We start from the raw sequence: 22,442 nt of genomic DNA, 5'->3' as shown, positions 1-22,442 counted from the left end.
TTTTCCACCTGTCGCCCAAATATTTGATGGGAAGGATTAGGGCAGAGCCACTGGGAGTTCATCCTTTATATCCCTGGGAAGCAGCAGGGTCTGGAGGAGTTAATGTGGGATATCAGGGGGGAGATGGAGCTGCAGCACTTGTGGATCGCAGAGTGGGCTGGCAATGCTCAAATTTTGGGAACACAGGAATGAGCTGGGCTGGGAATTTGGGAGTGACAGGAACACAGGAATGAGCTGGGATGGGGATTTGGAAACACAGGGATGAGCTGGGCTGGGAATTTCAGAACACAGGAATGAGCTGGGCTGAGAATTTGGGAGCTTTGGCAACACAGGAATGAGCTGGGCTGGGAATTTGGGAGTTTTGGCAACACAGGAATGAGCTGGGCTGGGAATTGAGGAACACAGGGATTACCTGGGCTGAGAATTTGGGAGTTTTGGCAACACAGGAATGAGCTGGGCTGGGAATTTGTAAGTGACAGGAATACAGGGATGAGCTGGGATGGGGATTTGGGAGTTTTGGAAACACTGGAGTGAGCTGGTCTGGGAGCTTAGAAGTGATGGAAACACAGGGATGAGGGGCTGGGAATTCTGGAATGATGGACACATGGGGATAAGCTGGGCTGAGAATTTGGAAGTTTTGGCAACACAGGAATGAGCTGGGCTGGGAATTTGGGAGTTTTAGGAACATGGGGATGAGCTGGACTGGGAATTGAGGAACACAGGGATTACCTGGGCTGGGAATTTGGGAGTAATGGGAACACAGGAAGGAGCTGGGCTGCGAATTTGGAAGTGACAGGAACACAGGGATGAACTGGGATGGGGATTTGGGAGTTTTGGAAACACCGGAGTGAGCTGGTCTGGGAGCTTGGAAGTGATGGAAACACAGGGATGAGGTGGGCTGGGAATTCTGGAATGATGGACACATGGGGATAAGCTGGGCTGGGAATTCTGGAATTTTGGGAACACAGGAATGAGCTGGGCTGGGAATTTAGGAGTTTGGGAACACAGGGATAAGCTGGGCTGGGATTTTACAGATCCCTGGGTCCCCACCAGAGCTCCCTGAGGAGCACCTGCCCCTGGAAGTGCTGGGTTTGCTGAGGGTTTCATTGATCTGTGGAGGATTCACAGATTTATTGGAAATTCATTGATTTATTGAGAATTCATTGATTTATTGAGAGTTCACTGATTGAGGAATTGTAAATGTATTGAGGGCTCATTGATTTACTGTGAGTTTGTTGATTTATTGAAGGTTTTGTTGATTTATTGAGGGGTTCATTGATTAATTGAGAGGTTCACTGATTAATTGAGGGGTTCACTGATTAATTGAGGGTTCATTCATTTATTGAAGGTTCACCAGTTTATTGAGGATTCTTCCTCACAGGGAAAACATCAATATCCAGTAAAAAACCCACTGTATTGTTGAGCAGAGGCATTTAAAGTTCATTAATAAGCTAAATCTGGCTTTGGGCTATACAGCAGCCAGGAAAAATGAGGAATTCTGCTAAAAGCATTGAAAAAAATCAGGAATAGATTGGAGATGAGCGAGCTGGTGTGGTGGAAGGGTCCCTGCAGGGATGGGATGGGATGGGATGGGATGGGATGGGATGGGATGGGATGGGATGGGATGGGATTTGTTCCTGGCTCTCCCATTTAGGTTTTGCTAAATCCCCTGTCTGGGGGCCTCAGTAAATCAGGACAAACAACAGAGCCAATCAAAGATTTCCCAGTCCTTGGTGAACAACAAAATCTGCCATTTCCACCCATTTCTGAGCGCTTTCCAAAAAACCCCCAGTGCGTGGGGGCCGGGGTCATCTGATGAAGCAAATGTAGGCAAATTTCACTGAGCTGCTTTCCTGACTGAATAATGACTCCAATTTCAGCATGGAAACGGTTCCAGGCAGGAGGAAATGCTCTATTCTGGAACCGGATTTTCATTTTTCCATCCCCTGGCAAAGCTGACGCTTGGGTTTGTTTGGTGCTGGAGGAAATCCGGGCTGGAGAGGGTTAAAGTCCAGCAGGGATCGGGGTGGGAGGAATGGGAATATTTGGAATATTGGTCAACTCCAGTTGGGTTTCTGCTCCTGAATGGATCTGTCCAAAGGAGGTGTTGGGATGGTTCCAGCTGGGAAAAGGATTTTTCCTTCTGGACTGGGGCAGAAAACATCCAAAAAGCATCCAGAATACATCCAAAAACATCGAAAAATCATCCAAAAAAATCTAAAAAGCATCCAAAATCATTCAAAAAGCATCCAAAAAGAATCCAAAAAGCATCCAAAAAAATATAAAAAAAAAAATCCAAAAAGCCTCCAGAAACATCCAAAACATCCAAAAACCATCCAAAAAAAAAACCCAACAGAATAGCCCAGTGCTGCTGGCAGGATTTATAAATTCAGGGAAAAGGAGGCAAAGGGGAAGGAATTCCTGAGCAGGACAAGGAGGCTGGAGGGAACTGGGAATATTTTTAGGTGGGAATGGTTCCTGTGTCCCTGCAGGAGGAATTGCTTCAGGGCAGTCCCATAAATCAGGGAAATCCGAAACCCTTGGCAGAGAGAGGGAAAATCCCAAAACTCAGGCAGAGAGAGGGAAATCCCAAGTCCCAAATCCTGGGCAGAGAGAGAAATCCCAAACCCCAGATAGAGGGAAATCCCAAATCCCAAATCCTGGGCAGAGAGAGGGAAAATCCCAACCCCAGATAGAGGGAAATCCCAAATCCCAAATCCCAAATCCCAAATCCCATGCAGAGAGGGAAAAGAGCTCCCTCTGATTCCTCTGCCGGATCAGAGAGGGGAATTCAGCCCCGTTTGGGACTTTCAGAGCTTTGCTTTTCTGGCACCACAAAGTGGAAGAGAAGTTGTGTTTGGACACTTGGGAAAAGTCTCTGCACAATTTATTGCCAGATTTATTTGCTTTTATCATGAGTTACTTGGTTTGTTGGGAACACTTTAACTTTTGGGTTGGTTTTTTAATGTAAAAAGAATAATGCTGCTCACTTTTAATAATTCTTAATTTGAAAAACAAAAAAGATATTTCAGAACCCACAGCTTTTCACTGGTTTAAGATCTCATTTTAACATCTAAATTATCCTAATCAGTTTTGAAATACTGACTCATCCCTGCCTGCTGCTGTCCACATCTCCTAATGTGTTCTGACAGCAGCAGTGTGTTTATTTCAGAGAAGAATTTAATGTTTGGTCCTAACTTTCTTTTTTTTTTCTTTCCCCTCCTCTCTTTTTCATTTCTATTATTGTCATAAAAAGATTTAAAGTCCCTTTTGGCCTCGCGTGCAGAGCATAAAACACAAAACCCTTCCTGAAAGGTAATTTTCCAGGAATGAAACCCACTAGAATTGTGTGTCAGGCTTTGCTCTTCAGTTTTGCTGCTACAAAACTGATTTTTTTTTATATTTCTAAAGGGCTTGAATCCCAAAAATTGACGTGGAAAATCTCAGGGATTTGCAATCAGCTCAGGGGGAATGAGAATTCTGAGTTTGAGTTAGGGCACAATAGAGGTGATCACAAGAGGAAGAGGTAAAATCCTGAGGATTAAGGGCATTTTGGGAGAGGCTCCTGCAGGTAAATGGGGAAATGTTATAGGAATAAATAATTAATAATAAATAATAATTAATGTTACAGGAATAAATAATATCCTCCACCTAAGCAGGGATGTCCTGCAAGCAGGAATTCAGGCAATTCCAGGTGTAAACCACAGAAATATCTGTGTGAGTGTGAGGGGAATGGGGAAATGTTAAAGGAATAAATACTTATTAATAAATAATAATTAATAAGTAAATAATGTTACAGGAATAAATAATATCCTCCACCTGAGAAGGGATGTCCTGCAAGCAGGAATTCAAGTGAAAACCACAGAAATATCTGTGTGAGTGTGAGGGGATAGGAAATCATTCCTGCTTTTGTGTTTTGTGTGTGCTGCTTGGATTTCTAAAGGAAAAGATTCACCTGGGTTTACTTGGCCAGATTCCCAAAGGAAAGTGCCAAAGGGAAAAGATGAACCTGAGTTTACCTGGTTGGATTTCCAAAGGAAAATGCTGAAGGGAAAAGATGAACCTGGGTTTACCTGGGCATGTGCTGCTTTGTTCTTCCAAGTTCTCCTAAGCCTTCTGATTTTCACATTCTTGTAACAAACTTTCTCACGCGTTTTTATGTAAATAATTATTATTTTACATTCTCTTCTGGAGGAGGAGAAATTAGATGGACTGTTGGTTTGTCCAGTGTCATTGGAGAGATGGCACTGTCACCCTCCAATCCACTGTCACTTTTGAAAGTTTATAATTGTTGGAGTCAGAAATTAAACTTCCCTTCTTCTTTTTACCTTGGAAGTTCCAGTGTCTGCATCGTTTTATTTTGTGCCCTATGTGAGAGGTTTTCATGGGGAGGGAGCCACTCCCAGCCTCAAAATCTCCCTGACACCCAAAAAAAAAAAATCCAGATCACACATTCCAGACGCAACCTGCCAGGAGAAATCTGCCCTGGGTTTTGTGGGGCTGGGATTTCCTCCTCCGTGCCTTGCCCTAAATAGCAAATTCAGTGGAATAACTCGGGGTCACTGGGAGTTCTCCAGCTGGGGGATCCTCACGGGCTCGGCTGCTGCTCCCCCTCCACTCCAGAGCTGCTGGAGCCATGGTGGGAGCCTGGGAGTTCCCAGCATCTCCAAAATCTGACAATATTTTTGTTCTTTCTTACAAAACTCGGACTGAATAAAGCCTGAAGGGATTTAGATTGACAAGATGGAAATTGGCATCAGCTTTAGGGAGTAAAACACTGGAAGTTGTGATGGTGTTTCGTTGTGATGGTGTTTCGTTGTGAAAGCACTCTGGGAAGGGGCTGAAAGCACTGCAGTGGTTTGAGGGTGGCTGTGATTTCCCAGCACAGCTCGGAGAGTGTTTGCACACACAGAGCTCCGTGCTGAGGGACAGCTCCCAGGATTTATTAGAAATAAAAGGATGCTCTCGTTCTTCTGTCACCTCCTAGACATGGGAATGTGGTGTTTGTGAAGTCCCCAGGAGGAGGTGAGAGATGAGAATCTGACTCCAAGTTCTCAGAAGGCTGATTTATTATTTTATGCTATGTTATGTTATAAATATAATATTATATTATAATATAATATTATAATATATTATATTATATTATATTATATTATATATCATATCATATCATATCATATCATATCATATCATATCATATTATGCCATACTAACATTATACTAAAGAAAGAGACAGGATACATCAGAAAACTTAACAATGAAAACTCATGACTGACTCCCCAGTCAGACACAGCTGATGGTGATTGGTCATTAATTAAAAACAATTCACATGGAACCAATCAAGCACTCATCTGTTGGTAAACAATGTCCAAGCCACATTCCAAAGCAGCCAAACACAGGAGAAGCAAATCAGATAATTATTGATTTCATTTTTCTCTGAGGCTTCTCAGCTTCCCAGGAGAAAATCCTGGGTGAAGGGGATTTTTCGGAAAACATCACGGTGACAATTTAGGGGTTCAGTTTTCCTTCACAGCACCACAACTTCCCTCTCATCTGCCTCAATTTCGTTGCTCTGGGTTCCATCATCTCCTGGTGCTGTTCCCTCCCAGCTCCCTCCATCCCCACCCTGTCCTGTTCTCCCCCTGGCTCTGCTCTCTGCTCTCCCTGCAGGAATCAATCCCTCCTCACCCACACTTGTCGCTTTCCTCTGAATTTCCGCCAAAAACCGGCAAAGTGCTGAAATGAATTCAGCACCGCCAGAGATCAATGGGAATTTCCTGGGTTTGACAGCAGCAACGAGGGTTGGACAGGGTGGGAGCTGTTCCAAAGGCAAAGCCTCTGCTCCAGGGCCTCGGGAATTCGGGAATTGAGGGACCTGGGAATTGAGCCCTGATGGCAGCTGAGGATGTGGAGAAGGGCTGAACCCCCAGGTCCCCACCTGTTTTCTGGTGGTTTTGGGGCTGTTTTGTGGCATTTGGCAGCCCTTACACTTCAATATTTGATTTTTTTTTCTCTCTGTGTGTGCATGTCCTTTCAAAGCCCAACCAGGCAGCTCTGCAAGTGGTCCGGGAGTAAAACCAATCCTAAAAAAAACTGGAGTAAAATCAATCCTACATAAAACCTGGAGTAAAACTGATCCTAAATAAAACCCAGAGTAAAACCGATCCTAAGAAAAGCCAATCCTAAATAAAACGCAGAGTAAAACTGATCCTAAATGCAACCAAGAGGAAAACTGATCCTAAATAAAACCTGGAGTAAAACTGATCCTAAATAAAACCCAGAGTAAAACCGATCCTAAGAAAAACCAATCCTAAATAAAACTCAGAGTAAAACTGATCCTAAATGCAACCAAGAGGAAAACTGATCCTAAATAAAACTCGGAGTAAAACCCATCCTAAATAAAACCCAGAGTAAAACGGATCTTAAATAAAACCCAGAGTAAAACCGTTTTGGAGGAAAACCAATCCTAAATAAAACTCAGAATAAAACCGATCTGAAATCAAACCCAGAGGAAAACCCATCCTAAATGAACCCCAAAGTTGATTTTTCCCTCCAGCAATAAAACGAGATGCTAGAAGAACCACGAAAAATGGGATTTTTCCTCTGTTTGCCTTTCAGGACATGAGAACAGCGAGGCCCTGCCCGAGTCCCTGCCCTCGGCGCCGGGGACCCTGCCCCATTTCCTGGAGGAGCCCGACGATTCCTACATCATCAAGAGCAACCCCATCGTGCTGCGGTGCAGGGCCGTGCCCGCCATGCAGATCTTCTTCAAGTGCAACGGCGAGTGGGTGCACCAGAACGAGCACGTGTCCCACGAGAGCCTGGACGAGGCCACAGGTGAGCAGGGGCTGTTCTCAGGTGAGCAGGAGCCACTCCTGGGTGAGCAGGAGCCACTCCCAGGTGAGCAAGATCTGCCCCTAGGTGAGCAAAAAGTGCTCCCAGGTGAGCAGGAGATGCCCCTAAGTGAGCAGGAGCTGCTCCTGGGACAGAGGAGCTGACCCCAGGTGGGCAGGAGCTGTCCCAGGTGAGCAGGAGCTGCCCCAAGTTACCAAGAGGTGCCCCAAGTGAGCAGGAGCTGGGAATAGGGAAACTCATTTTTGTCGGATTCCTGCTGGGTTGGAAACTGGGGTTCCCCACAGCCCCATTTTTTGTGGGATTCCTGCTGGATCTGCCCTCACCCCGGTTTTTATGGGATTTTTGTGGGGTTGGAGCCTGGGGTTCCCGCCAGTCCCAGTTCTTACGGAATTCCTGCTGGATTGAACCCTGGAATTTCCCCCAAGCCAAATTTTTGGGGGATTCCTGCTGGGTTTGCCCCCAGCCCCAGTTTTCATTGGATTCCTGCTGGGTTGAACCCTGGAGTTTCCCCCAGCCCCAGTTCTTATTGGATGTTTTTGGGGGTTGGATGTCGGAGTTTGCCCCCAGCCCCAGTTTTTATGGCATTTTTATTAGGTTGGACCCTGGGGTTTGCCCCCAGCCTTTATAGAATTCCTGATGCGTTGGACCACAGAGTTTGCCCCCAGCCCCAGTTTTTGTGGGATTCCTTTGGGTTTGCCCCCAGCCCCAGTTTTTGTGTGATTCCTTTGGGTTTGCCCCTAGCCCCAGTTTCTATGAGATTTTTGTTGGGTTGGACCCTGGGGTTTGCCCCCAGCCCCAGTTTTTGTGTGATTCCTTTGGGTTTGCCCATAGCCCCAGTTTTTATGGGATTCCTGCTGGGTTTGCCCTCAGCCCCAGTTTTTATAGGATTCATGCTGTGTTGGATCCTGGGGTTTGCCCTCAGCCCCAGTTTTTGGGGAATTCCTGCTGGGTTTGCCCCCAGCCCCAGTTTTTATGGGATTTTTGTTGGGTTGAACACTGGGGTTTGCCCCCAGCCCCAGCCAGGGCAGGAACTGGGGTGGGAATAACCCGAGCAGGAGAAATCCACAGCACCCAGAGCGTGTGGAAGAGAAGAGAAGGAGAAGGGAGAGGTTTGGGAGCGATCAGGAGATTTTATCAGCTCCGAGCGGAGCCTGCAGCTCCTCTCATTTAGTTGATAAGTATTGCAGACCAATTTGTTGCTGTGGCTCCACAATTCTGGTTGTTATTGCTTTCTCCCCTCTCCCCTCCCAACATTGCTAGGCAACCCCCAGCCTTGGCAGCAGCGCTCTGTGTACAACACCTTCTCCAGCAACACAAGAAATTCCTTTTTTAGAGGCAAAAATGCCATTTAAAAAGAAGTTACACCTCTTAAAGTAGTGCTTGGCATTCTTTTGAAGTGACACATTCTGAAGAAGTTTCGTATTAGAGGGTTTTTTTTTTTTTGTAAATGCTAATCTGAATGAATTTTAATTTTTGCAGTTACCTTTTCAGAAATAATTTAATAGGCGTAACCTTTACTTCTAAAGGCACTGCTGAATCAATATGGGAGAAATGTCGTCCCTAAAAGCTTTCCTTCCATATGGTTACAGCAAATCTCTCTGTGAGTGCTGCAATTATGTTTTCTAAGCTTTGGGTTAATAACAGAACAAACCAAGATTGGTAACACAAGGTGGGGTTTAAATGGCATCAGTAACGTTGGGGTTTGAGATTGGGAGCAGCAGGGCTGGGTTTGGGTTGGGAGAAAATTCATCTGGTTCCAGCTCCCCTGTGTGAAAAATGCCAATCACTTGTTTTTAAAAATTTAAAAGTTTAATAGCAAGAAAATGGTTATAAAAATAGCAATATAATTAGAGTAATAAAAATTTTGGACAATTTGAATTAAGACAATATGAGACAATAGAAACAAAGAGTTACAGACATCCGGGTCTTCCCCTTTTGCCCTCTTTTTCTGGGCAAAATAAGCCCAAAAAGGACCCACTTTAACAGAGGATTAACCCTTAAAAGCAACAGCCTGTTGCATATTCATACACCTCATACATGGTGCATAAATTCCATTCAAACACGGGATTCTGTCTGGTCAGTGTCAGCTTCTTCCTCTGAATCCTAACATGAGCAAGGTAGGAAGAAGTTTGTTTCTTCTGATAATGGAGCACTAAATTCTTTTTCTCTGAAAGATTTAGGTGGTTGCTATCTCACGATGAGTCCTTTCTTTAAAAAAAGTATCTTACATAGCACCATTTCTATTTTAACATTATGTTATAACCTAAAACTATATTTAACACATTACTTAAGAAAATTAATACAGCATAACTTTCTAACATAACACATATACATTTTAATATTTGTGAAAAGCCAAGAATAAAATAGGCATTTTTCACAGGGTGACCACAGAAAGGTTGCAGGGCTGGACTTAGTCCAGGGCTGGAGATGCCCCAAAGGCTCTGGACACAAAATCCACTGCAGGGCAGTGTCCAGGTGGATCCTCAGAGCACAAAAATCCAGAGAGGGGAATTCTGTCACCAGGATCCCATCCATAGCCAGGAATTCCTTTGGAATTCTTCCTCAGCCTTCAGAGCAGCAGCTGTTGGGATTTTTGGCATTCACGTGCAGTGCCCTCATTTCTGGAGTCCAGTCTGGGGCACAGCTGAGTCTGTCCTCAGGCACAGCCTGGATCTGCTCCAGCTGGGAAAACTGCTCTGGGTTTGGTGCCAAAAGCGGGGATTTTGGTTAAAGGGGGTTCTGAGCTTTTGAAACCACCTTCTTTTAAATATATTTACATAGGCTGACTGCATTATTTCTGAAATTATCTAGAATAAATGGGATCATTTTCATATTTTGTGCCACTGCAGTTCCCATTAGGACTCGAAGTTTTAAGAGGAGCATGAATAGGAATTTCCCCAATTTTGAGTATCGATGGTTTTCATGCTGGAAGTATAAGCTGGTTTTCTTTAATTAAACAGGGTCTGACCCTCTGCATCCTTCCAGTGCTTGTGAGGCATCAAAATCCCCAGAGGTTGGGGAGGAGAGGTGAAAAACAGCACCCAGAGCCCCAGGCTGGAGGAATTTTAGTGCTGGATGGAGGGAACGTGTCTGAACTCCTGGCACAGAAGCTGCAGTGGCACTCGGGGTGTCCCAAGGCTGGCACTGCCCACGGGTGCCTTTGCCACCATGATGGGCACAGAGCCCAAATTTCCATTATTTTGGTTTTACAGGAGGGGAATAAATGCCTCAGAGCAGCCCAGGAGTGTCTGTGAGCAGGAGCAGCAGGACAGGGAGGATTTTGCATGACTCTGGAGATGTCTGGAACATTTTACAGGAGGGGAATAAAGGCCTCAGAGCGGCCCAAGAGTGTCTGTGAGCAGGGCAGGGAGGGTTTTGTAGGATTCTGGGGATGTCTGGAACATTCTATATGAGGGGAATAAAGGCCTGAGAGTGTCTGTGAGCAGGAGCAGCAGGACAGGGAGGGTTTTGCAGGATTCTGGGGATGTATGGAAGGTTTTACATGAGGGGAATAAAGGCCTCAGAGCGGCCCAGGAGTGTCTGTGGGCAGGAGCAGCAGGACACTGAGGATTTTGCAGGACTCTTGGGATGTCTGGAAGGTTTTGCCCGGAGTGTCCCCATGGTGGTTTTGCTGCTCTGCCTCTGCTTTTCCTGTTTATTCCCCAGCGTGGCAGAGCAGGGATTTTGTTCTCTCCGTGCTCTGCCTCATCAAGGGAGAGCCCAGCTCGTGGATGCTGCTGTGATGAAAGCGTGGTAATTAGTGGCTGATTAATTTCCCTTTGCTGCATTTCCTGCACGCTCCAGAACCTGCCTGGCTATTTCAGGTTGGGGTTGAGCAGAAGCTCAGCCCCGCTCGCAGAGTTTCCTTGTCTGATAACTGGAAGGATTACAGCAATAACTGCTGTCAGTGTTTTTCTCATTTAAACAAATAAAGCTGACAAATGCCGAAGTTCTCTGCAGCTCCGTTGTGTTTAGTACACGGAGAGCAATTATTCATCTGCTGCCAGCACCGGTCTGTGCAGCTCCAACATCCAGCAGAGCCCATTAGCATTTCAGTGCCACAGCCAGCACTTGATATTCTGCACGGCTCTACTGTAAAACAAAAGATGATGGTTCTAATTTGCACAATAATTTAAAGGGTTGGGCTGGCGGTGCTTATTGGAGTTATTGGAGGCGCAGGTAAAATGTCGCGGTGCTTTACGAGGTGCCTGCTTTGATTTGCAGAGATTTTTCACCCGCTGTCACTCCCCATGAAGGATTTTCCCAGTGGTTCCCAAGGTGCAGAGGGGAGGTGGATGTGTTTGACGGTTGAGAGGAACGGAGGATTTGTCTTTCCAAACAAGCTGTGGGTCTGCTGGTGGATAAAACCAGCACTGGGAGATAAAACCAGCGCTGGGAGATAAAAGAAAAAATGGGAAGGATTCCACTGATTGATGAATGGAAAAAGATATTTGCCTTTATTTATAAACTTCAGGTTTGCTGATAAATTAAATTAGACATTGAAAGATGGGGAAGAAAAACCCCCCAGATTACGTAAGAATTAAAAATTAAAAGGATGGGTTATACATTAGAGGAGAATCTTTGGGATCAGGTGTTCTGGGAAGTCTGAACCTCTCAAGTACCTCAGAAATGGGGAAAGACAGAAGGAAATTGGGATAAAAAGGGAGGCTGCATTCTCTAAAACTTGGAGAGACCCCAGGGGATGCCCCATGGCCTCTGCCTTTATTGAAATAAAGTAAAAAGACTCTTCTGTCTCTTTTTTGGACATAAACCTCTGGTGTTTGTGGATTAATTTTCCTAACACTGGTGAAATACAGGGGTGATAAATGGAGAATATTCCTCTCCTCCCAATAGGTTTGCTCTGTGTCGTTGTTCCTAAAACAAATGGAAATAGCGGCATTTTCTCCATAAACAAAGCACAACTTCCCCCAAAGACCCCGTGCTCTCCAGAGGTCCCATCCAGCCCCAACAATTCCGAGATTCTGCAGTTTTGGATGCATTTATTTTGTTAATAGGTGAACTGGGAGACCTTAAAGACAACCTGAATTCCTACCTGGCCCATTCTCAAAACGCTGAACCACCAGCTTCCCCAAACCGCGTGTGCTCTTTGTTTGCCACATTAAATACAGGCTGATTTATAGATTAATTAAACGCCGTGTCAATGAAAGGAAGAGCTGGGCTGGAGAATATTCCACCTTAATAAATCTGGAACTGTAAATGCCTGAATTCACTGACGCCTGCTCAGAAATTTGCAGCACCCCGGAGCCAAGAAATGGCTTCAGCTTTTCTAAAATTCATCATCAAGTGATGACTTTTTCTTGTTTGGTATCAAAATCCCGTCGTCGTGAGCAGGGGCACCTCCCACACCTCTGCTTCTCTTTGCTACTTCCCAAAATTATCAGGAGGGAAGGGAGCAGGGTCTGGGGGTGTGAATGGGATCAGCATAGGGAGAGTTTTCCCCCAAGAAGCTGCTGCTGGTGGGAATGGGATCCCAAACCTCAGCCAGAGCATCCCTGCTCTGTCCCACCATTCCAATCCCCTCTGAAGGAGCTTCTCTTACCTTAAACATGCACAAATCGCTCTGCAAAACATTCTCATGCCAGAATCCAAGGATTTTTTGGCTGGCAGAGCAGGGATGGTTTGGTTCAGGGGGTGCATTTTCCTGGCAGGGGCTCTGGCAGAGCCTTTGTTCCTCAGGGTTTGTTGTCACCGTGTCAGGAAATAAAGGGAAGCTCTGTAAACAGTTTTGTTAAAAATGGCATCAACACGGGGGGAAAACAAAAAGCAGCCAGAAAACCTGTACTTGTTTGTTGCATGGGAATAAATATCTGAGGCACTGAAGGGATTCTGCAGACAACTTGGGGAGCTGTCAAGGGTTTGTTCCTGTCGTTGGGTTTCATTGTAAGCCAGGCTTAATGAAAAGAAGTAAAAATCCCCTTTTCCTGCTGCTGGAAAAGTATCAAATATTCTGTATTTTTGTACAGGATTTAAAGCTTGTCTGAGCTTCCCCTCTTGGAGCATCCCCAGTGAACCTTGTCCCTCCTCTTGCCAGAGGAGCACAGCGACTTCCCAGTGCCTTTGGGGAGGGGCTGCCCAGCTGTTAATGATGCCTGAGATTAAGTGCAAGCCAATTTTTATGGAGTTCAGGTTTAGAATCCTTGCTGCTTTATAAACTCCACAGGCATGAAATACGGTGAGATTGGGTTTGCCTCCATTTCCAGTGGAGGGGAAATAACTGCCTGGGGACTGTGCTGGAGGAGAGAGGAGGAAGAACAAGGCCTGAATGTTTTCTATTTTCATTTAATGTTTTTATGACTCTTTCAAATGGTTCCCAGTGCCAGGTTTGGATTGGATTTCCTCTCCCAAGGCTGCCATGCCAAGGTGGCTGCTGGGCTGGGGCACATCCCAGGGGTGCCACAGGGAGGATCCTGGAGTCTGGGATTTAACTTTGGGCTCTGTCTGGGGGAAATGCTCCTGGTCTGAGTGGCCACAGGTTTGCAAGGGCATGGAGATGTCCTTTAAAGACATTTTTATAGTACTGTGATTGAATCCAGACAAACATTCTGGGTGAAGGAGGCACCAGGGATGAGGATTTTGAGGGAGGAGTTGCAAAGATCATGGTGGGGGCATGTTGTGGTGTTGACAAGGTGTGAGATGAGAACTGATTCCAAGTTCTTAGAAGGCTGATTTATTATTTCATGATATTATATTATATGAGAAGAAAATGACATACTAAAACTATACTAAAGAAAGAGAAAGGAGACATCAGAAAGCTAAAACAAGAATAAATAATAAAAACTCGTGACTGACCAGAGTCCTGACACAGCTGGACTGGGATTGCTCATTAAGTTAAAACAATTCACATGCTGGATAAACAATTCTCCAAATCACATTCCAGAAGAACAAAACATGGAGAAGCTGAAGCTTCTCATCTTGCCAGGAAAAGAAATCCTGGCGAAAGGATTTTTCACAAAATATCACAGTGACAGGGGCAGTTCCTGGAACCCAGTGCATTATGACACGCTCATCTTACAGAATTTAATTAGTGGCACTACATCACTGTGGAAGTAATTAAGGCTTTGCCCTGATTGAAAAGTGTGGCATTTGCTGGGTCTCCGGGATGAAGGAGGAAATGATGAATCTGACTCCATGTTCTTAGAAGGCTAATTTATTATTCTATTCTATTCTATTCTATTCTATTCTATTCTATTCTATTCTATTCTATTCTATTCTATTCTATTCTATTCTATTCTATTCTATTCTATTCTAGAATGCTATATTGAACTATACTAAAGAATAGAGAAAGGATACAGACAGAAGGCTAAAAAGATACTAATGAAAAACTTGTGACTCTTTCCAGAGTCTGACAGTGATTGGTCATTAAGTTGAAACAATTCACATGAAACCAATGAAACAATCACCTGTTGGATAAACAACCTCCAACCACATTCCAAAGCAGCAAAACACAGGAGAAGCAAATGAGATAATTACTGTTTTCCTTTTTCTCTGAGGTTTCTCAGTTTCCCATGAGAAGAAATCCTGGGCAAAGAGGATTTTTCAGAAAATGTGACGGTGGCATTGTTGGTTAAAGGACAGGTTTATGACCCTGCTGATTTGATTCTCTGCCTCTCCCCCTCAGGGCTGAAGGTGAGGGAGGTCTCCATCAATGTGACGAGGCAGCAGGTGGAGGATTTCCATGGCCCTGAGGATTATTGGTGCCAGTGCGTGGCCTGGAGCCACCTGGGCACCTCCAAGAGCAGGAAGGCGTCGGTGCGCATCGCTTGTGAGTACAGCCTGATCAAACCCTGCTCCTTTGGGGTTCTGAGTGGTGGGAATGCTGCATTTGGGGTGAAATACAGTGACTACACCCTGCTTAAACCCTCTGGGGCTTTGAGGGGTGGGAACACTGTTTTTGGGGTTAATTACAGTAAGTACACCCGGCTGAAACATAAAAATTTCACTGGGACCTGCCGAAATGGAAATGCTCCAAATGCCCCATAGACAAAAGGACAGCGCAGACATAACCCCAAAAGCAAAACTGTCCCTAGGAGCTGCAAAAAGGGAAATGTTCCAAATGCCCCACAGCCAGAGGGACAGCACAGACATGACCCCAAAACAAAACTGTCACTGGGAGCTGCAAAAGGAAACTGTTCCAAAACTGTCCCTGGGAGCTGCAGAAATGGAAATCCTTCAAATGCCCCACAGACAGAAGAACAGCAGGGGCAGGACCCCAAACACAAAATGGTCAGTGGGAGCTGTAAAAAGGGAACTGTTCCAAATGCCCCACAGCCAGGGGGACAGCAGGGACATGGTCCCAAAAACAAAACTGTCAGTGGCAGCTGTAAAAAGGGAAATGTTCCAAAGGCCCCACAGCCAGAGGGTCAGTGGGGACATGACCACAAACACAAAATTGTTCCTGGGAGCTGCAAAAAGGGAAATAATCCAAATGCCCCACAGCCAGAGGGACAGCAGGGACACAACCCCAAACACAGAACTGTCACTGGGAGCTGCAAAAACGGAAATGTTCCAAATGCCCCACAGCCAGAGGGACAGCGGGGACACGACCCCAAACAGAAAACAGTCAGTGGAAGCTGCAAAAATGGAAATGCTCCAAACACAGAACTGTCCCTAGGATCTGCAAAAAGGGAAATAATCCAAATATCCTACAGCCAGAGGGACAGCAGGGACACAACCCCAAACACAAAATTGACAGGGGGAGCTGCAAAAAGGGAAATGCTCCAAATGCCCCACAGACAGAAGGACAGCAGAGACACAACCCCAGACACAGCTGTGACCAGGAGCTGCTCCAAGCCTCATCCCATTCCTGGAATCAGACCTGAGATGTTTTCCTGGCAGAACCAGAGCCTGACACTGCCCCTGCAAGAAGAGAATTCAGGGATTGCTCCCACAGCCCTTTTCCTTTGAGCCCCCAGCTCAGATCTCCCCTTTCCTCTCGTGGGAAAGGAGGTGCAGCCTGCCAAAAGCTTGGAGAAACATTCCCTGGGAGAGGAGAGCAGGAGCAAGGGGAGAACCCGAAGGGAGACTTTCCAGGGAGTGCTCCAGCAGCTCCTGACAACATAAAAAGGTGTCTTTTACCAGGGTAAACATTTAACAGGATAAAACAAACATTTGTCAGAAGTAAAAGGACAGCGTAAGAAAACCTTCATTTAATTAACAGCGGATTTTTTTCTTTTTGTTGGCTGATTCAGTCTGAATGTCTAAATACGTGTAAATTCAATTTTTTATTTCACTGCATTAACTGTCATAACACTGAGCCAATAATTCCCCTGCATTGCCGAGCTGAAAGGACCTTTATCTGAATTGAATTTTTATTGACTTTTCTCCGTGCCGTGATTTCCCAGCCCCACAAAATGGCAATTTGAGCCAGGCTCAGCGTGAGCAGGAGCAGGAGGCGCCGTGTGCTGGGGCTTTTCAACCCCTCACTGTGGGAGCAATCCTTCCCAAGACCCCATTAACCCCAGAGTGCTCTGGAGAGGCTCTTCAGCCCGGCCTGGAGGGCTCTGGGGGTGTCTGGTGGCTTTGTGTGGGAGCTGAGCTCCTCTCTGCCCCTTCCTGGGGTGTTTTTCTGCTCAAAGCCAAGTGATTTGATGGGCAAAGCAGCAATTCTGGAGGGCAGAGCTGAAGGGGCACAGCAGGAACATTCTGGGGTGGGATTTATGGCTTGGAAGGATCAGGGATGAGACCCTGCAGGTCCAATCTCTGACAGAACCCAGAATGTTCTCCCATCCCTTCTGAAGAACCAGCAGCTTTATTTCATCCCCCCTTTTTTTTTTTTTATTTTATTTTGCACTGAATTTCTGATATTTCTGAATTGTGAGTCAAGTCCACAGTGTTGCAGCACTTTATATTTCTCTGAAGAAGCAGGTGAGTATTTCTTTGTGCTAGTGGGGAAGGCAGAGCAAAGGGATCCTGCTCCATTTTTCACCCTAATAAAGGCATTTGTAGGCACAAGAGCAGCCCGGCTGTTAATGATTGCCTTCTTAAAGGGAGCACTGGAAAAGAAATTGGTTGTCTGAAGGGGGGAAAAAATCAACATTAACAAAGAATCATGGAAAGGAGCGTGTAGGCACCGCGAGCATCTTTGTGCAGGCAGCAGCTTGCTCAGATAATTCTGAATGCGTTTTGGAAAATGCAGTGCCAGGGCTGTATTTCATCAGCTGTGAGCAAGGCAGGGAATGAAGTCAGTAAATCCCCACCGTGGAGCCTGAGGCGCTGGGAGCACAAGGAGAGATCCTGAAGGAACATCCTCCAGCAGTGGGAAAAGCACCAATCACTTGGTTTTTAAAAAATTTTAAGAGTTTAATAGTAATGAAATGGTTATAGAAATATGAATATAATTAGAGTAATGATAATTTGGATTATTTGGATTAGGACAATACGAGGAAATAAAAACAAAGAGTTATGGGCGGTCCAGGTACCCCTTTCTGGGCAAAATAAGCCCAAAAAGGACCCAGGATTAACTGTTAAAAACAACAGCCTGTTGCATATTCATACACCTCATCCATGATGCATAAATTCTATTCAAACAAAGGATTCTGTCAGTGTCAACTTCTTCAGTCCTGATTAATTCTTGCATCCAAGGAATGCCAATTGTGATGAATCCTTGCATCCAAGAAATGCCAATCCTAATGAATTCTTGTATCCAAGGAATGCCAATTGTGATGAATTCCTGCATCCAAGGATTGCCAATCCTGATGAATTCTTGTGTCTAAGGATTTCCAGTCCTGGTGGAATGCCAGTCCTGGTGAATTCTTGCATCCAAAGAATGCCAGTCCTGGTGAATTCCTGCATCCAAGGAATGCCAGTCCTGGTGAATTCGTGCATCCAAAGAATGCCAGTCCTGGTGAATTCCTGCATCCAAGGAACGCCAACGGTGATGAATTCTTTCCTCCAACCCTGCAGATCTTCGGAAGAACTTCGAGCAAGACCCCCAGGGCAAGGAGGTTCCCATTGAGGGGATGATCGTCCTGCACTGCCGGCCCCCGGAGGGCGTCCCTGCAGCCGAGGTGAGCTTGGGGTGGGCACAGGTGTGACCGTGTTCACAGGGGTCTGGGGATGAGAGGAGAGACGAGGATCTGACTCCATGTTCCAGAAGGCTTGATTTATTATTTTATGATATATATTGTATTAAAACTATACTAAAAGAATAGAAGAAAAGGTTTCATCACGGAAGGCTGGCTAAGAATGGAATAGAAAGGAATGAATAACAAAGGTTTGTGGCTTGGACTCTCCATCCGAGCCAGCCGACTGTGATTGGCCATTAATTAGAAACAACCACATGAGACCAATCACAGATGCACCTGTTGCATTCCACAGCAGCAGATAACCATTGTTTGCATTTTGTTCCTGAGGCCTCCCAGCTTCTTGGGAGGAAAAATCCTAAGGAAAGGATTTTCCATAAAAAGATGTCTGTGACACACAAGGGCACAAGGAAAACCTTTGGGATGGGAGAAGCACAGGGCTCAGCTCCTGTCTGCTGCTCCTTGTCCTTTTATCCCCCAGAACGTTTCAAGTGTCCTTTTTTGATTCATTAGCTTTACAAAAATGTGGCTTTTTATCCAAATTCTGGACTGTTTTGCTGAGAAATCCTGGGTTTTCAGGCAATTTTCAAGCCCTGTGCTTTCAAACTGAAAGCAGATTGTTGCACATTTTCCCAGGAATTACTTTCCTCCTCAAAAAAACAAGGCAAAGTAAAAGGCAAACCTAAAAATATTATGATAAATGGTTGCTGGGGAGAGAAAATCTGCTGCAAGTAATAATTTGGTGGGGCTTGGCTTCGCTTTAAACAGGCTTTTTTGTGATGAGAGCTGGATCTTAACAGGAAAACCATGGGGGTGCCTTAAAATGGCAATAACCAGGCTGCTCTTGGAGGGAGAGGTTTGGAGTGGGTCCTGTTTAAAAATCTGCTGCAGGGGCTTTAAAACCCAAGGAAACATTGAATTTTTAATTGCACCCTGCAGTTCCCTGCAGCACCTTCTGGGCAATGAGAGCTGCTGGATCACTCAGGAGTTGGTTTTGCCCCTTATCCCTAGCGTGGCTGGGCTTGGTAATGAAGGAAGAAAAGGAAAATAAACCCCAGAGAAATGTGTGCTTTTAGTTAATGAGAAGGGATTGGAGCAGATATCCCTGGAAATAAAGAGGAGAAAAGCAGAGGTACCAGCAGTGAGGCAGAAGTGCTCGAGGAGAGGAAAATGAGGCAGAGATGGGCTTGGCGAGTGGCTGGGTTTGTGTGCAGGATTTGCTCTGCCAGGGCAATCTCTGCTGCCACCTTCTCCTCAGCTCTCTGGTATTTTCACTCGTTACCAGGAAAATGGATGGTGCATTGCAGGGAATTGCCCAATGTGTGAGCTCTGGAAAATGGATCTGCTTTGGAGGCAAAACAAACCTCCACAGGTGTGGCTCCCCAAACACCCTCGGTCTGATTGGATTTTACTGAGAATTTTACATTTCTTTGAACTGGCAGCTTTACATTCCCCACTTAAACAGGGTGCCTGTCTTTTGTGGAAGGTAGGAATTATGTCCAATGAAAACCTGACATTTCAATTGCTTGCTCCAGATAAAAGCGGTAGAGTTCCCAATGAACCCTGATTTACTGCTGTTGACAATAAAATTGTTATTGCTGCTAATAAAACTGGTAAATCTCACCAGGTCAGATTTGCTTTGGCCAATAAAATGTCCCATAAAGGCTCAGGCTAATTCTGGGCTCATCGAGGTAAAGAGTCTGCTGGAAATAATTCAGTGTCTTTAGAAAGTGGGTTAAACCCATTAGAGCAGGCCTGGCTCTGGGCTGGGGGGATAAACTCAGCTTTATTTCGGAGTTAAAGCACAGATTAACACAGGCTGGGCAATGACTGAGCCACAAAGCCTTCGTCAAAAATCTCCAATTTATTTTATTTTATTTGTTCCGTGGGCGCTGAGCGGTGCTGAGGGTTTCAAACCCCCATGCTGGCAGAGAATCCCTGGTTCTGATCCAAGAATTGATTTGATTAGAGCTTGGATGCAGCCCTGGATGGAAACATAAGGCTGGAAAGAACTGGGACAAAGGAGCTCGTGTGGCGTTTCATGAGATGCAGAGTGGGTGATTTGGGGCATTGTCGGTGTTTGTGAAACCCAAAAGAACGGGAAACAAGGGGGAAGGAGGCTCCAGCCCATCCCTGCCCCTGCCAGAGCCCTCCCTGGGGAGGGTTTGGTTATTCCAAGGGCAGAACTTCAGGAATGCTGTCAGAGTTTGGTTATTCCAAGGGCAGAACTTGAGGAACGCTGTCAGAGTTTGGTTATTCCAATTGCAAAGCTTCGGGAATGCTGTCAGAATTTGGTTATTCCAAGTGCATAACTTCAGGAACGCTGTCAGAGTTTGGTTATTCCAAGTGCAGAACTTCAGAAACGCTGTCAGAGTTTGCTTATTCCAGGTCCAGAACTTGAGGAAGGCTGTTTCAGTTTGGTTATTCCAGGTCCAGAACTCCAGGAATGCTGTCAGAGTTTGGTTATTCCAAGTGCAGAACTTCAAAAATGCTATCAATTTGATTATTCCAAGTGCACAACTTAGGAACATTGTCAAAGTTTAGTTATCCCAGGTCCAGAACTTGAGGAATTCTGTTGGAGTTTGGTTATTCCAAGTGCAGAGCTTCAGGAAGGCTCTCAGACTTTGGTTATTCCAGGTGCAGAATTTCAGGAATGCTGTCAGTTTGGTTATTCCAAGTGCAGGGAATTCTCTACAAACATGGAATGAGACACATTTTTCCACAGCTCAGCTTTGGGAGGGTGCTGGGCTTTGGGGCACCCTGGGTGCATCAGCATGGCAGGAAGAGAGGAAGAAAACCCAAATCCCAGTGCTGGGCAGGTTGGAAAAGGCTTTTAAATCCTTTTCTTACGCATTTACATAGCAAGCAGAGAGAGCTGGTGAGCAGCTGTGCTTGCAGCCATCGGCACCCAACCCAAATAAATTCAGTTTTTATGAGTTAAGCATCGAAATGCAAAGAGAAAATTCAGCATTTAAATAGAGCAGCTGAAAATCCCCCGCTGAGGCAAATGTTGATTCAGCTCTGGAGAGGCTCTGCTGGCTCGGGCTCGGTGGGACCAGAGACTTTTGTTCACCATGGGTGGGAGCTGGCCTGGGCAGGAGGCAGCTCTGGGCCCCTCAGCAGCTTCTGCAGGGAGAGAATGGGGAGTTGTGAGCAGGAATTGTGGGCAGGAATTGTGGGCAGGGATTGTGGGCAGGAATTGTGAGCAGGGATTGTGAGCAGGAATTGTGAACAGGAATTGTGGGCAGGAATTGTGAGCAGGAATTGTGAACAGGAATTGTGAACAGGAATTGTGAGCAGGAGGGAGAGAATGGGGAGTTGTGAGCAGGAATTTTGTGCAGGGATTGTGGGCAGGGATTGTGGGCAGGAATTGTGTGCAGGAATTGTGAGCAGGAATTGTGAGCAGGAGGGAGAGAATGGGGAATTGTGGGCAGGAACTGTGTGCAGGAATTGTGAGCAGGAATTGTGAACAGGAATTGTGGGCAGGAATTGTGAGCAGGAATTGTGAACAGGAATTGTGAACAGGAATTGTGAGCAGGAATTGTGAACAGGAATTGTGAGCAGGAATTGTGAACAGGAATTGTGAGCAGGAATTGTGAGCAGGAGGGAGAGAATGGGGAGTTGTGAGCAGGAATTGTGTGCAGGGATTGTGGGCAGGAATTGTGAGCAGGAATTGTGAACAGGAATTGTGAGCAGGAATTGTGAGCAGGAGGGAGAGAATGGGGAGTTGTGAGCAGGAATTGTGTGCAGGGATTGTGGGCAGGGATTGTGGGCAGGAATTGTGAGCAGGAGGGAGAGAATGGGGAATTGTGGGCAGGAATTGTGGGCAGGAATTGTGAGCAGGAACTGTGTGCAGGGATTGTGGGCAGGAATTGTGAGCAGGAATTGTGAACAGGAATTGTGAGCAGGAATTGTGAACAGGAATTGTGAGCAGGAGGGAGAGAATGGGGAATTGTGTGCAGGGATTGTGTGCAGGGATTGTGTGCAGGAATTGTGAGCAGGAATTGTGTCCTTTGGCTTGGGGAGATATTTAGTTTAATAACATTTCACGGAGATATTGAAGAATTGTGTGCAGGAATTGTGTCCCTGGCTCAGGTTATGCTCATGAGGGACCCTCAGGGAGATATTTACCGTAATAATAACAATATGTTAGGAAGATATTTAGGAATTGTGAGCAGGAATTGTGTCCCAGTCCCTCAGCTGCCCCTCCCTGGAGAGATATTGAGGAATTGTGAGCAGGAATTGTGAGCAGGAATTGTGTCCTTGGCTCAGGGTGTGCTCCTGAGGGACCCTCAAGGAGATAATAATAGTAGTAATAATAATAATAGTAATAGTAATAATAATAATAATAATAATAATAATAATAATAATAATAATAATAATAATAATAATAGTATCTCAGGGAGAAATTAGGAATTGTGACCAGGAATTGTGTGCAGGAATTGTGTCCTTTAGCTCAGGGTGAGCTCCTCCAGTCCCTCAGCAGCCCCTCTGCAGGGAGATATTTCAAAACTGTGTGCAGGAATTGTGTGGGACCCTCAGGGA

The 22,442-nt window shown here is 45.6% G+C and overlaps 1 protein-coding gene across 1 annotated transcript in view; it reads left to right on the top strand.

Annotated features, from left to right (window-relative positions):
- Positions 1-22,442, top strand: part of UNC5D (unc-5 netrin receptor D) — a 105,023-nt gene that overhangs the window by 33,985 nt on the left and 48,596 nt on the right. The window contains exons 4-6 of the mRNA XM_059490674.1: positions 6,619-6,837; positions 14,495-14,638; positions 17,779-17,882. Of these exons, the coding sequence (XP_059346657.1) occupies positions 6,619-6,837; positions 14,495-14,638; positions 17,779-17,882 (467 nt within the window). The remainder of the gene's footprint in view (positions 1-6,618; positions 6,838-14,494; positions 14,639-17,778; positions 17,883-22,442) is intronic.

The sequence above is a fragment of the Ammospiza nelsoni genome, chromosome 30, assembly GCF_027579445.1.
Source record: "Ammospiza nelsoni isolate bAmmNel1 chromosome 30, bAmmNel1.pri, whole genome shotgun sequence".
Classification (NCBI taxonomy): domain Eukaryota; kingdom Metazoa; phylum Chordata; class Aves; order Passeriformes; family Passerellidae; genus Ammospiza; species Ammospiza nelsoni.
Note: the sequence above shows the minus strand (reverse complement) of the source record. Positions and strands in the feature narration are given on the sequence as shown.